This window comes from Ylistrum balloti, unplaced genomic scaffold, assembly GCF_031769215.1.
Source record: "Ylistrum balloti isolate Yb309-2 unplaced genomic scaffold, AGI_CSIRO_Ybal_v1 Utg370546, whole genome shotgun sequence".
In the NCBI taxonomy this organism is placed as follows: Eukaryota; Metazoa; Mollusca; class Bivalvia; order Pectinida; family Pectinidae; genus Ylistrum; species Ylistrum balloti.
In genome coordinates, this window is record NW_026782346.1 from 111,909 (window position 1) to 125,466 (window position 13,558).

Sequence of the window (13,558 nt, forward strand, 5' to 3'; positions counted from 1 at the left end):
ACTGTCTTATCTGACACCCTGTGGTAGGATTTAACTGTCTTATCTGACACCCTGTGGTAGGATTTAACTGTCTAATTTGACACCCAGTGGTAGGATTTAACTGTCTAATCTGACACCCTGTGGTAGGATTAACCTGTCTATACTGACACCCAGTGGTAGGATTAACCTGTCTATACTGACACCCAGTGGTAGGATTAACCTGTCTAAACTGACACCCAGTGGTAGGATTTAACTGTCTAATCTGACAACCAGTGCTAGGATTTAACTGTCTAATTTGACACCCAGTGGTAGGATTTAACTGTCTAATCTGACACCCAGTGGTAGGATTTAACTGTCTAATCTGACACCCAGTGGTAGGATTAACCTGTCTAAACTGACACCCAGTGGTAGGATTTAACTGTCTAATCTGACACCCAGTGGTAGGATTTAACTGTCTTATCTGACACCCTGTGGTAGGATTTAACTGTCTAATTTGACACCCAGTGGAAGGATTTAACTGTCTAATCTGACACCCTGTGGTAGGATTTAACTGTCTAATTTGACACCCAGTGGAAGGATTTAACTGTCTAATCTGACATCAAGTGGTAAGATTAACCTGTCTAATCTGACACCCAGTGGTAAGATTAAGCTGTCTAATCCGACACCCAGTGGTAGGATTAACCTGTCTATACTGACACCCAGTGGTAGGATTAACCTGTCTAAACTGACACCCAGTGGTAGGATTTAACTGTCTTATCTGACACCCTGTGGTAGGATTTAACTGTCTAATTTGACACCCAGTGGAAGGATTTAACTGTCTTATCTGACATCCAGTGGTAAGATTAACCTGTCTAATCTGACACCCAGTGGTAGGATTAACCTGTCTAAACTGACACCCAGTGGTAGGATTTAACTGTCTAATCTGACAACCAGTGCTAGGATTTAACTGTCTTATCTGACACCCTGTGGTAGGATTTAACTGTCTAATTTGACACCCAGTGGTAGGATTTAACTGTCTAATCTGACATCTAGTGGTAGGATTAACCTGTCTAAACTGACACCCAGTGGTAGGATTAACCTGTCTAAACTGACACCCAGTGGTAGGATTAACTTGTCTAAACTGACACCCAGTGGTAGGATTAACCTGTCTAAACTGACACCCAGTGGTAGGATTAACCTGTCTAAACTGACACCCAGTGGTAGGATTAACTTGTCTAAACTGACACCCAGTGGTAGGATTAACCTGTCTAAACTGACACCCAATGGTAGGATTAAACTGTCTAATCTGACACCCAGTGGTAGGATTTAACTGTCTAATCCGACACCCAGTGGTAGGATTAACTTGTCTAATCCGACATCCAGTGGTAGGATTAACCTGTCTAATGTGACATCCAGTGGTAGGATTAACCTGTCTAAACTGACATCCAGTGGTAGGATTAAGCTGTCTAATCCGACACCCAGTGGTAGGATTAACCTGTCTAAACTGACACCCTGTGGTAGGATTAAACTGTCTAATCTGACACCCAGTGGTAGGATTAACCTGTCTAATCTGACACCCTGTGGTAGGATTAACCTGTCTAATCTGACACCCGGTGGTATAATTTCATGGTCATCCTGTTATAATATACAGAAAGTCGTAATATACATCATTAGCTTTGTTGTGAATATTTCTTTGATTGCACAGAATGTCAGTATAGTCAATGGTTAGTACGACAGTTTGTACGAAAACATGAGAGATAATTTGTAAATAATTTTATGATGGATTAAGAAAATTTCATTCTTAAAACAAAACAAACAAAAAAACAAAACAAAACAAAATACACTCTTTTCAATTGTATAGATTTATTCAATAATTTTATACTGTATATAAATTTCAATAAACAGAGAAAAAATATGCATTTTAATTAAAGCATTTGACTCTCATCCACGCCCAGACATCATTTCAGTATTACTGACTGTAAAAGATTGGGATGCTCATTTCTAAATCAATCTATCTTATACAAAACATATGTAAAATGAAACCACTACCTACAATACAGAGCAATAAATAAACAAAAAATAATACAGGTGAACCACATACATTGTAAATGGTACATTAATCTCAACGTAACATGACTAGGTTTATTAGGAGGTGGTATTGACAATCATTTACACTGAGTATCAAGTAAAACAATATTTAATAATAAATAAAAAAAGAAAAAAAAATCACTATCTATAATGATTTCACAATATTTATGCATTTTAAAATGGATATTTTTCCATTTTCACAAAATTTCCAAAAATTATGCAAATTCTTTTGATCAATAACAATTAAAATTTAGCTGTAGATAACTGCAATTAGTTTGATAAAATTAAACATTTGATATCTGTTGATTTTAAACAGTGATACAAACAAAGAATGATACAACAACAAGTAAAACCAGTGCGTATAAAAATAGAGACCAGTAAGAATGAAAGCCAGACTTTGTAGGAGACTATAGAGGTTTTGATTGGTCGAAAGTTTTGTTGAGTTTTTAAAATTTTTTTTATAGAATATTTACACCAGCATGACAAAAGCTACATTTACATTGGGTAGAAAACACTACAAATGGTGTATAATTGTGTCGGGATATTTGTAGAAAAGGTAAAAATTGTTCATAAGGTCAACAATTACATATAAAAAAAGTTCTGAATGATTTTTAATTTGAATTAGTTGCACTATGGCAAAGAGGATTGAACAGAAAAAATAAATAAAGAACATTATGATGAACAGTGTATTATATAAAGTTAATAGTAACAGACTGTTTTTGGGAATGGGTTTATCATACACCACAAACAACGGTGTAAGATCACTTTATCCTTTTTATTCAGCAAAAAGCCGAACAGGGGGCGCTAATATACAAATTGTGTCAGGGGCAGACTTAATGACAAGGAAGTATTATTTGCTTGTAATTCTACTGATTAGCAACAGATGTTGAGAGTTTAGCAGGCATGGGCTTATTACTGGGTCAGTATAGCAGTAAGAACATACACTATAGACCTACTATTATAAACTGGAGATCGGACTTCATGAAATATGGTTGTGCAGCAAAAACTGTCTAATCGGAATTTCTTTTGTGAGGTAAAACCTGTCTAATCGGACTTTCATTTGTGAGATAAAACCTGTTTAAAAGGTTTTTCATATTGACTAAATTTCTATTCACAATTGACAGGTTTATGAACTCCATAGATTTGACAGACATTAAAGTATATATATTGTATTGAACAGCAGATGCCAGTTCCACTGTGTCTTTATCTGACTTATACCAGTTCCACTGTGTCTTTATCTGACTTATACCAGTTCCACTGTGTCTTTATCTGACTTATACCAGTTTCACTTTTATACAAGATTCTTTTTTCAAACCAACATTATTTAACATCAAAATGGAACAAATTATTACAAGGCATGTTTTCATTATGTAAACGAGGCTCCTTGAATGTTAGAAACAAAGATGTCATACCTGGTTTGCACCACCTGAGATGAAAATAACACGTCAAGTGAAAGTAAATTGCACTTTTATGGATTTCTTTGATTGTAGACGAGAGACAGATTGTAGAATACTTCAGGAATGACTGGAATTGAAAAAAACAATACAAGACCTGGGAGGAATATAATATCTTACCTGTGATTTGACACGAGTAAAAAAAAAAAAAATAAAAAAAAATGTAACAATATAATAATACGGAGGACTATGGTAACAAACATGGTTATAGATCATGGACATCTAATTACCGGTGTATAACACATATACTAGATTTTTCTGTATCTACACAAAACCCATCATACTGGATATCATACACCAGGGACACTTCTTCCAAACTCATCATTTATCAAAACAATAATAAAACTTATAATTAATGATATTTCGGAAAATCATTTTTAAAATTTACAAATATCATACAAGTTTTTATCTTCAGCTGAAGGTTTATCTGGAATGTGATACATGCAACAGTCTTGTTTTTAAATACATATTTGAAATTCTCAAATGAAATCAACAGCATAAGTTGTGATGAAGTTATCAAAACATTGAACCACACTGTCACACTGTCGATTCAGACATAAATTGTCTTACTGGGCCGACTGTTACCACTTCTAGGCCTTCAAGGCATACATCTCAAGCAGCAGGTGGTGTTTAATGTTGATGAGGAGACAGGTAAAAATGACAGCGTTTTACAGGTGTATAATCAATATCAACCCTTTGTAGGGTTCATTTAGGACGATTAACATATCAGAACATGACAAGAAAACTTGTTATTAAAGAATATCTAAACAGGTTGACTAGGTAATTGTTTGTAGACAGATACAAGTGAGCACTGTTTGTTAACAAGTATACTTTGGTGAAGATGTAGCGGGGGCAGTGACCTTCATCAGAAATATAGATACCAGGTATCTCATGCATTTTCAATATGAAAACAACTTAGATAATGTAACTTAGCTCTCACCATCCACATACATACATGAACCACAAGAATTCACATCTATATATTTACCTACATACAAAATGTCATTCTCTGCAAGTGTAATAAACTCTTTTGTAAAATAGAAAGATTCATTCTTAATTTTAATTTTTTTCTACAGTATTATCATAAATTGTACTTTAATGAAATTTTTATCAATCTTCATTTATTCTATCAAAATTCAACTTTTAAACAGTATATATATTCTTTTATGGAAATTTGAAACAAAAATCAAAACGGTTATAAAGATAAGAACTGATATACACAAATATTGATTATTGATCTAAACAAAATCAATAGTATTTTGAAATAACGATTCAAGGGCTAAGTGTTTGTAGAAATAAAGGAATGTTGTTAAATATGCATATATACATGTAAAAAGAATGCAAATATTGGCAAAAAATAAGTCCTATGCATCCCTGCAATGCTGATTCTGGAGTTTAAACAAAATCTCCAAATCTTGTTCCAACTTTGATCAGTGACTCATCATTAAAAAGGCTTCACTTTTCTTAATTCTATATAAAAGTTTCCTGTGTATTTACAAACAAAAAATAACAAACAGTTTATAAAATGGAATCTCTGTCATTAAATTCAGTCCATTGTCTCCATAATAATGTAAATTGCTGAATGTTTTGTTCCATAAGCTAAGTTCAAAATGTGAAGAAATATGAAAGGAATGATTATACTGTCCTGATATTTTTGGTTTCAGGTTACAATAAACAAACATTCTTGCTTTTTATTAATATAATTTTTTGTAAAGGAATGTGTAATGCTAAATGAATACATACAAATAAATGTCTGTAGATACCCATCTCTAAAAGTTATCACAACCTTGTCCATGTGCGATAAGAAAGTGGTAACCATGACAACTGTAACATGTTGTCATGACAACTGACAATCCTGTTGTCATCATAGTCACTGATCACATCACCCCCCAGTTTGTTGCCATGATGACGGTCACATACTGTCTACATTTGTTGCTATGACTATCACTGATCACATGACCTGACCCTGCTGCATTGACTGTGATCATAAGTTCTCTGTTGCCATGGCAGTCACTGATCACATGACCAAGACTTGCAGTCATGATTGTGATCACATTTCCCAAAACTGCTGCCATGATGGTCATCGATCACATGACCCTCAAACATTTTTCCTGCAATCACATATCCCCAAGTTGGTCCATCCAGTTTGGTGACTTGAAATACTCGGGGAGAGTGTCGTCAAGGCGTGCTATCACTTTGTAGATCGATTTCTTCCAGGAGGGTTCGCTGTCTTTATTAGCCACAATGGATTTGTAGAACTCACGAAGTGTTGCCTGCACCACCATACGGAAACTCTCTGGAACCTACAACAGATGAAGCAGATTATAGGTACATAAACTTTTGGCGTGATTCTTTAAAAGTACACAACAAATCCTGGGATGTTTTGCTCCAATATAATTTATTTAAACATTGACCAAATGTGTGTGTACTTTACAGGTAAACTTTTAAAGAAACAAGTGAGTCAGCTTCTTAAAAAACTGATATATATATATATATAGATAAGACAGAAATAAAAAAAAAACTGATGAAGTCCTATATTTCCACTTTATACCGTTAACAGCGTATAAACTTGACTACATACATCCACGGTACAGAACGGTAGAATACAAGAATTGATGGAACAATTTTTATAGTCGCAGAGCAAGACAGTTGCATGTCTGCAGGGGCTTTATTTTACTTTCCCCGGTAATCCCCCAATGAGAGTACGAGTCCGTATCGCGGTTCGTAAGCCCACTGATTTGCACAACTGTCATTAAGATACCTAAGCTCTCTGACTTGGCATTCCTTCTCCCTGTTAAGAAGGATTTACTCGGAATCTTCTTGCCAATATAACATAACAAGGCTGTGACAAGTTAAGTCGAATTACGTCTTCTTCACTTCACATAAGATGGTGAAGCAGACATCCATCCGTTGACTTAGCACATCAACATGCTAATTTCTCATATTCTGACAGACCGTTTGTCCAAAAGCCAATCAGTAGTGAAGAAATTCACATACAAAATGGACCTTTTATAACACAAAGAAAATTCCTTGTAATAGAGTTTCAAATCCCCTTCTCCCAAAGAGCAGAAACGCTGACCTCTCATATTGTGTAACTGATGGTATCACATGAAATGGACAAATTGTAATCCGTGACATTCTGCTTGCCTGCGCCAACTGTAGGATATGAATTGAGGCTACAGTGTCTATAGTATAACGGATCTAAAAGTATGCAATATTGAAATGAGACCATCACTGAGAGCCAGAAAAGACATTGGAGCTGGAGTGTATAGAGAGTTTTTCACTGTTGAGAAAAACTAATACTAATCAGACAATTTAGCATGGGATATTGTTGTATTTACAACCAAACATCCAGTCTTAACTTGTTCAGTAACAGATCTGTATACCTCTTGTTGTAGACACAGTAAAACAGAAAATATTACAAACATATTTATCCAATCCAGTGTACTGACGTCTACCTACAAAATTACACTATTTCTGTTTACACCAGAGAAATGATGAAAGAAATTAGTCAATATTCTAAGATAGAGATATGGGTCACCATATTTCTAACAATTATCTGTCCATAGATCAGAATCTTATGATAGACCGAGACACTCAAAATATGTCACGCTTGGTTGACAAGGTATTTAATGACCATCAGTAAGTTGGTAAAGGTGTTGACGCATGCTTATCTTTGTGTCCGATCTCTCTCTCGTTTTACCACGAATAAAACATGAGGAGTCCTGTACACACCCGAGTGACCATTCATCAGATGAAGATGGGAAGGGCTTCACAAGTCGCACGGCAGATAGAACGGATGTATAAAAGCATCTGCTGCTTCATCGCCCGTCTGCTCGCTCGGGCGGTCAGGCAAGTGACAATTCCTTGCCTGCTGATCGGATGAGGAATCAGCACCCAGAATCCATTTGATCAGGCAGCCATTTACATCAGGCAGCAAAATCTCACTATCGTGCCAAATTAATAAAGCAGAATACGACAGTAGAACCATTTGGAGCCAGTGAACAAAGCTGATGACAGCTATTTGTAAGCAAAGTGTGTTGTATTGATAGAGAGATAGTTCGGCATAGGTGGACAACATCCCTATAGAAATTCAGAAAAAATGAATGACATTTTAATGTCACTTTCTGCCAATATGAAATAAGCCTAGCATGAAGATTCGAAGAATGCATTAAGAACGATGACACTGATAGGTTGTCTCCCCCTACATTGTATACATATTAAGTCCATATTCAGACTCTGGAGTGTCCCTCGGGAGGTATCAAAGTGATTTCTGTGAGCATTTTCCGCATGCAGTCATATTGACATTGTCTTCTAGAACAAGCTAACACACCAACTTCAATCCAATTAATTGTGTCTGCGGTTCGGTTCCTGATCATTTCTTCTGGTGTATGACAAATACATTTTTAGGTATTTGATGATAAAATCTCACTGTAATTATTGTCTGAGAAATATCGGCTCTCCCATCAGAGCAGGGCTGGTGCTGTATCATGGCGAGTCTCAAGAGACGCCAAATGAGGAAAATAAATGTAACAAAGGATAAGATGAACCCTACCCTAGTCAACCCCACCACGCCACAGCACCGAGTCTTTCAAGTAGATTGAAAAGTTATTCCCCACGGGTTACAGATAGCAATATTAATATACTTGAAGTAAACAGGCATTAGTTAATTGTATCATCTTAGTAATAATTTGGATATTGATAAGGGTCCGTAGGTTGATATGAAATTTCTTCACAGAAGTTATAGACACTACCAAAGTTGCATCATGGGAGTGCTATATCAATTATAGATGAGAGTTTCGTTAGAAGCTAATGCTTTTCAATAAACACTAAGCAAGGCGGGACCACAAAGTGTCGTGTTTGTACGTCCAAGTGGAACTCTTTTTGCATGGGAGGTGATTCATGGTCGAAGTCTGCGCTCGCTCTATGTGTCAATTTTATTTGAACAACTTACTGACAAATGCAATGAAATCCCTTTTTGAGTGTGTTGCTAATTAATTAGATGTCATTCGGCAATCTATCGTACGGTTCCCTCAAGACTGTCGACTTGATAGTATGGAGACTGAAATTCCTGCAAGATGTTACAGAGACAAGGACTGTCATCAGTGACTTTGCCACTGTCTAATACACCACAATACACAAGGTGACAATTCCAACTTTCATTGAACATCCTACTCCGGCAATATGTTTTGTTTCACTGCCGACAGATAGTTTTCGTGTCTTCTTCAGTGCTTTATGCTAGTGTGATTTAAATGATAAAATACAATAAAAAGCAAGCAATAGCGATAGAAGAGTTTGGCAATTGAAAAAAAAAATTTGTATCCGCCCAGTGGCATGGAAAGTTGTTTGCGAATTAAAGCCATGGCTGCGTACCTCAATCTGGTTGTTGCGGTTGTAGTGCAGATTTAGGACACGGTAAAGTTCAGAATCAGTTGTAACGTTAAGGTCATCTGGGTGTTTGCATCCTTCACCAATTGATTGTCGGGCGTATTTCTCCATTTGAATGTAGAAAAATTCCCTGAAAATATACAAATTTTTATGAAATTAAGACAAAACTCCTTTTTTTATTAGTATGTACAATTCTTTAATTAAAAGACAGTATTGAATTTTTAATCTGATATCAAAAATTATATTCCACTTTTACACTCACTGGTAACAGCCTCGCAAAAATTTTGTGTTAACTGCCCAAACTAGCTAACTATATACTTGAGTGAAATTTTATCCTTTTTTTTTTATTGACCACTCAAAACTTTCAATACGTAATCTCTATTCCTTCAATATGGCCGACACAAGCTTTCAGTTGCCCACATAATTTATTCATGACATGTGTCGCCTGTCAATAACAACTCCACCCCCTCTTAAGAGACTTGTCTCTCTATTTCCCATAACAACCACAAGCACTAAAGAATTTACTGAATCAAACTCAAAATAGAATTGAATTGATGAATGGATGGGAAGCAGTATGGGGTAAAGGGGAGAGAGCAGAAGGGGAGGAGAGGGGAGGGGAGAGGTGGGGAGGGGAGGAGAGGGGAGGGGGAGAGGTGGGGAGGGGAGGAGAGGGGAGGGGGAGAGGTGGGGAGGAGAGGGGAGGGACGGGAAAGGGAGGGATGGTCAGGAATACACTTAAAATATTGTTTATAATCATTGTAATCCATTGTTTTGTTTCATAATGCAATGAATTGAAATAGAAAATTATAATTACTACAATAAAATTACTGTGACTTTTGGAATTTATTGCAAACATTTATAAATGAAATAGAAACTATGTGATACATCAGAGATAATTATTGGAGACAAAAAAGTAAAAACTGTCTCAATATGGCTTGACTGCACACTTTCAAGATTGTTTTGTAAAAAGTCTAAAGTATACATAAATACTGCCTGTAGTGTACATTTGTGTACTGAGAGAGGAAATAAGCTGTCTTTACATCATTCCTTTAGAAACGATTATTTAACTGCGTAAATGTTTGGATACATGTATGTTCCTTTCAACAATAGTAAATAAATAGAATACTTGAAAGTCATCCCTACAGACAGTTTTCTGTGTCGAGAGGATGAAATCATTCTAGGTCGGCTTTCTCCACGCTATAATACCCAGAGTAAATAAGATTAAAAACTTAGGTCATCACTGCACGCCAGGTGACTCCAGTTAGCTTATTCATACCATTGACATTTATTTTCTGAAACGCCTTAAAAAGTTGGCGATCTCCAAAGAGTGGAGCATCGCATGTACAAGGATTTTGTCACTAAATATCACACTCGGACAAATTAGCCATCTAAGCTATCATTGCCAGCAACTAATCTGTCTTATAAGTTAGAGACTGTTGACATCGAAGAGGCTTAATTAACCGTCCTCAAGATTAAGCCTATTGATTCAAATTAACCTACACATTGTCACACTTCTTGTTAGCTTGGCCAATAGGCCTAATTACACATCAGATGTATTAAGGTCCTTCCAGCTAGACTGGTCAGACAGCTGGCTAATCCCAAATACCCACCTTTAAGATTGTTGGCATGCCTTGTAAATGACATCACTTAGAAATTACACAGATAATAAAAATCATGTAAATACAGAAAATTCCAAAATCTGAACCAAAATAACTGCTATGCCCTATATACTTTTCCTGGTGTTGAAGGCTGTATGGTTACCCTATGTGAACTCAAATGTACTTGTATTCCAAGTACAGTGAAACCTGACTCCATGAAAGCTTGCACCTATTCAACAATAGCATAGGGATGAAATTTTAGGTTGGACAAGACAGTGTGTCAGAAAACGCAGGGTAAAGAATCTGTGATATTTTACAGAATCTGACTTTAAAGACTTTGTGTATACATAGGCTGAAATGTAAATACCTTGAAATATTTCATGAAACGTCACCTCAGTATTATAGTATATTATAGTGTTTAGGATAAAACCTATTGGTGTGATTAAAGAAAGATGTCAGAACCTCCCTACAATGACAACTTAGTTAACTGTTATCTTGATTTACTGACACCTGAGTCACTGCAGTTTACTGACATCCGAGTCAACTGACATCTGAATTTTTAGACATCTGAGTCAACTGACACTTCAGTCAACTGACACCTGAATTTTTAGACACTTCAGTCAACTGACACCTGAATTTTCTGATGTATGGATTTACTGATGTATGGATTTACTGATGTATGGATTTAAAGACATTCGTTCTTGTTTTAGTGTATTGAATCCAGACAAAATGTCAAAAATATGACAAAATTTGGTAGAAATATAATACTCACTGCACAATATATGTATATATATATATCTTTTTTTGTGGGCAGTTATTTTCCCGTTCTTGCTATTGTCCTTTCTAATGTGTACACTACTCAGACACGATGTGTGAACTTTAAACAAATAGAATCCTATAAGCTGCATACTTTCCCAGTGATTTACAACTGAGGACTGTTGATTCTGTATCTAAAACCATCTTTCCCATTTCAATGTTTTGTTTTAATTACACAAATATTTGTATTACAGCCCCGGTGATATTGTAGGTTATGCCAACACTCCAAGGTTCTCAATTCACTTCATAACAAATGCAATGATGACATTTATTTTAAGAAAAAAAGACTACATGTAAGAGTTTACCTCCCTGTCATTGTGAGATCTATGGTATTTTGTCCCTCCCCCCCACTAAAAAAGTACCTCCCTGTCATTGTGAGATCAATGGTATTTTGTCCCCCCCCCCCCCACTAAAAAAGTACCTCCCTGTCATTGTGAGATCAATGGTATTTTGTCCCCCCCCCCCCACTAAAAAAGTACCTCCCTGTCATTGTGAGATCAATGGTATTTTGTCCCCCCCCCCCCCACTAAAAAAGTACCTCCCTGTCATTGTGAGATCTATGGTATTCCCCCCCCCCCCCCCCCCCCACTAAAAAAGTACCTCCCTGTCATTGTGAGATCTATGGTATTCCCCCCCCCCCCCCCAATAAAAAACAAAATTCTGGAATGTCATGTTTATCTTTTTGTTAACTTCAGCTCAACTTGTCAAAATGTAAACTGAAGTTTCCACACTATTTAAAACATATAATTTTTGAACAATAGATAAAGAGAAAGTAAACAGTTGGAAATTAGATAAACATTTTGCTAACAGTACTTCCCTCTAGATATAAATCAGAAACCAGAAGCATTGTCAGCTTCTCTAGAAAAATAATTTAAATGTGTTGAATTTTACTTAACTTTCCTAACTTTTTCAAGAACCATCTTTAAAAAAATGATAATTTGCATGTCATTCCACTTAAAAGCTGTTAAATGATTTATAACTTAAATGATGTGATCAATACATTTTCATTTTCTAATTCTTCATAAAACTTTAAATCATCAACCATGTTACTTTGAATAAATCTCACGTCATTTATACATAGATATGATAGATAATACACAAAATGGATTACACAACTTCATTGTTTGCACTGATTAACGAGAAAACATGTAAACAGCTGATATAGATACTGTAGTATGTAACAGTAGATAATTTTGCTTACATAACTATGTTTAAAATCACACTAAGCCTAAAATAAAGCTTAAAGCTGTTATCTTGATAGATTTTTTCAAAATGTTTCCTAATTCCAGTGCCACCTATAATTAATAAAATGAAATTTCAAAAATCTGTATGAGATTAAAGTTAGATTGTCTACTCCTGATTCACACTTTCAGTACTAAAATGTTAATCGTTATTTTAGTGCATTTTAATGATGAAAGGAAGTTTATTTTTAAAACCATATACTTGTTTTCATCTTCGTCACCTCCAACTCTGAGGTGATAAGCAGTTTACAGATTTTAATTTGCTGTTTTGAAGGAACCATATTGTTAAAAATGATAATAGCAGACAATTACAGCCGACACCACTTAAAGCTTCCCGTCCCTAAATTGACTCCTTTAAAAGACAAATCTCCATTTTACAAGAAAATTACACGTCACTTGCTAGCAATTACTGACTTGCCAATCGGTGGTGACGGCTAGCAGGCTGAAAATGGAGGCTTGCTCGACAGCTGTCACTCTGAGCTTGCTTCATTCCGATTAAGCGCCAAACTATCCACCATTATCAGATTACACAAGATTGAGAGAAAGGTGTTTAACTAAATCTTGTGGCTGCCATTGCCTTAGAGATTTCCCTAATGTAGCTGCCACGCCCACAATGGTCGCCGAGCCTTACCAACCCACAACTCATTTGTGTAGCCCAGTGATTTCCCTATATCCCACTTGTTATTAATATCTAACTACTTAGCAGCTTGGCGATTCTCTCTCATCTCGATTCTTTTATCATCCAGGGAGAAATGGCCGATTAATTTCAAGAGTACATTAACAATTATCAGGAATATCCATTTGAGAAAACCATTTTATACTTAATAGGAAACGATGTGGTGCTTCATTAAGATTATAAGGAAAACAGTCATTTCACGAGCGCTTGGTGTTATGAAAGGATGTGGTGTAAACGTCGCCGATGGCAGAATGTTTGTCAGAAACATAAGTTACATTTTCACAATAGTTACACGATACAAGGAAGTGGAATATAAGTAGAAAAAAAAATTCCATGTTA

General features: G+C 35.9%; 1 protein-coding gene across 1 annotated transcript; it reads right to left on the minus strand.

Moving 5' to 3' along the window:
- Positions 1-5,597: 5,597 nt before the first annotated feature.
- Positions 5,598-13,033, minus strand: LOC132556111 (homeobox protein prospero-like). Its single transcript, XM_060220496.1, has 3 exons — positions 12,954-13,033; positions 8,874-9,018; positions 5,598-5,803 (listed from the first exon to the last, which is right to left on the minus strand). The coding sequence occupies exons 1-3, from the start codon at positions 13,031-13,033 to the stop codon at positions 5,618-5,620; spliced, it is 411 nt and encodes a 136-aa protein (XP_060076479.1). The 3' UTR covers positions 5,598-5,617.
- Positions 13,034-13,558: the final 525 nt, after the last annotated feature.

Coding starts and splice junctions, on each gene's coding strand:
- LOC132556111 (XM_060220496.1), bottom strand. CDS start 13,033: ATGAAGCAAGCTCAGAGTGACAGCTGTCGAGCAAGCCTCCATTTTCAG. Junction 9,019..12,953: donor CACCACCGATTGGCAAGTCA/GTAATTGCTAGC, acceptor GTATATTTTCAG/GGAATTTTTCTACATTCAAA. Junction 5,804..8,873: donor ACCGCAACAACCAGATTGAG/GTACGCAGCCAT, acceptor CATCTGTTGTAG/GTTCCAGAGAGTTTCCGTAT.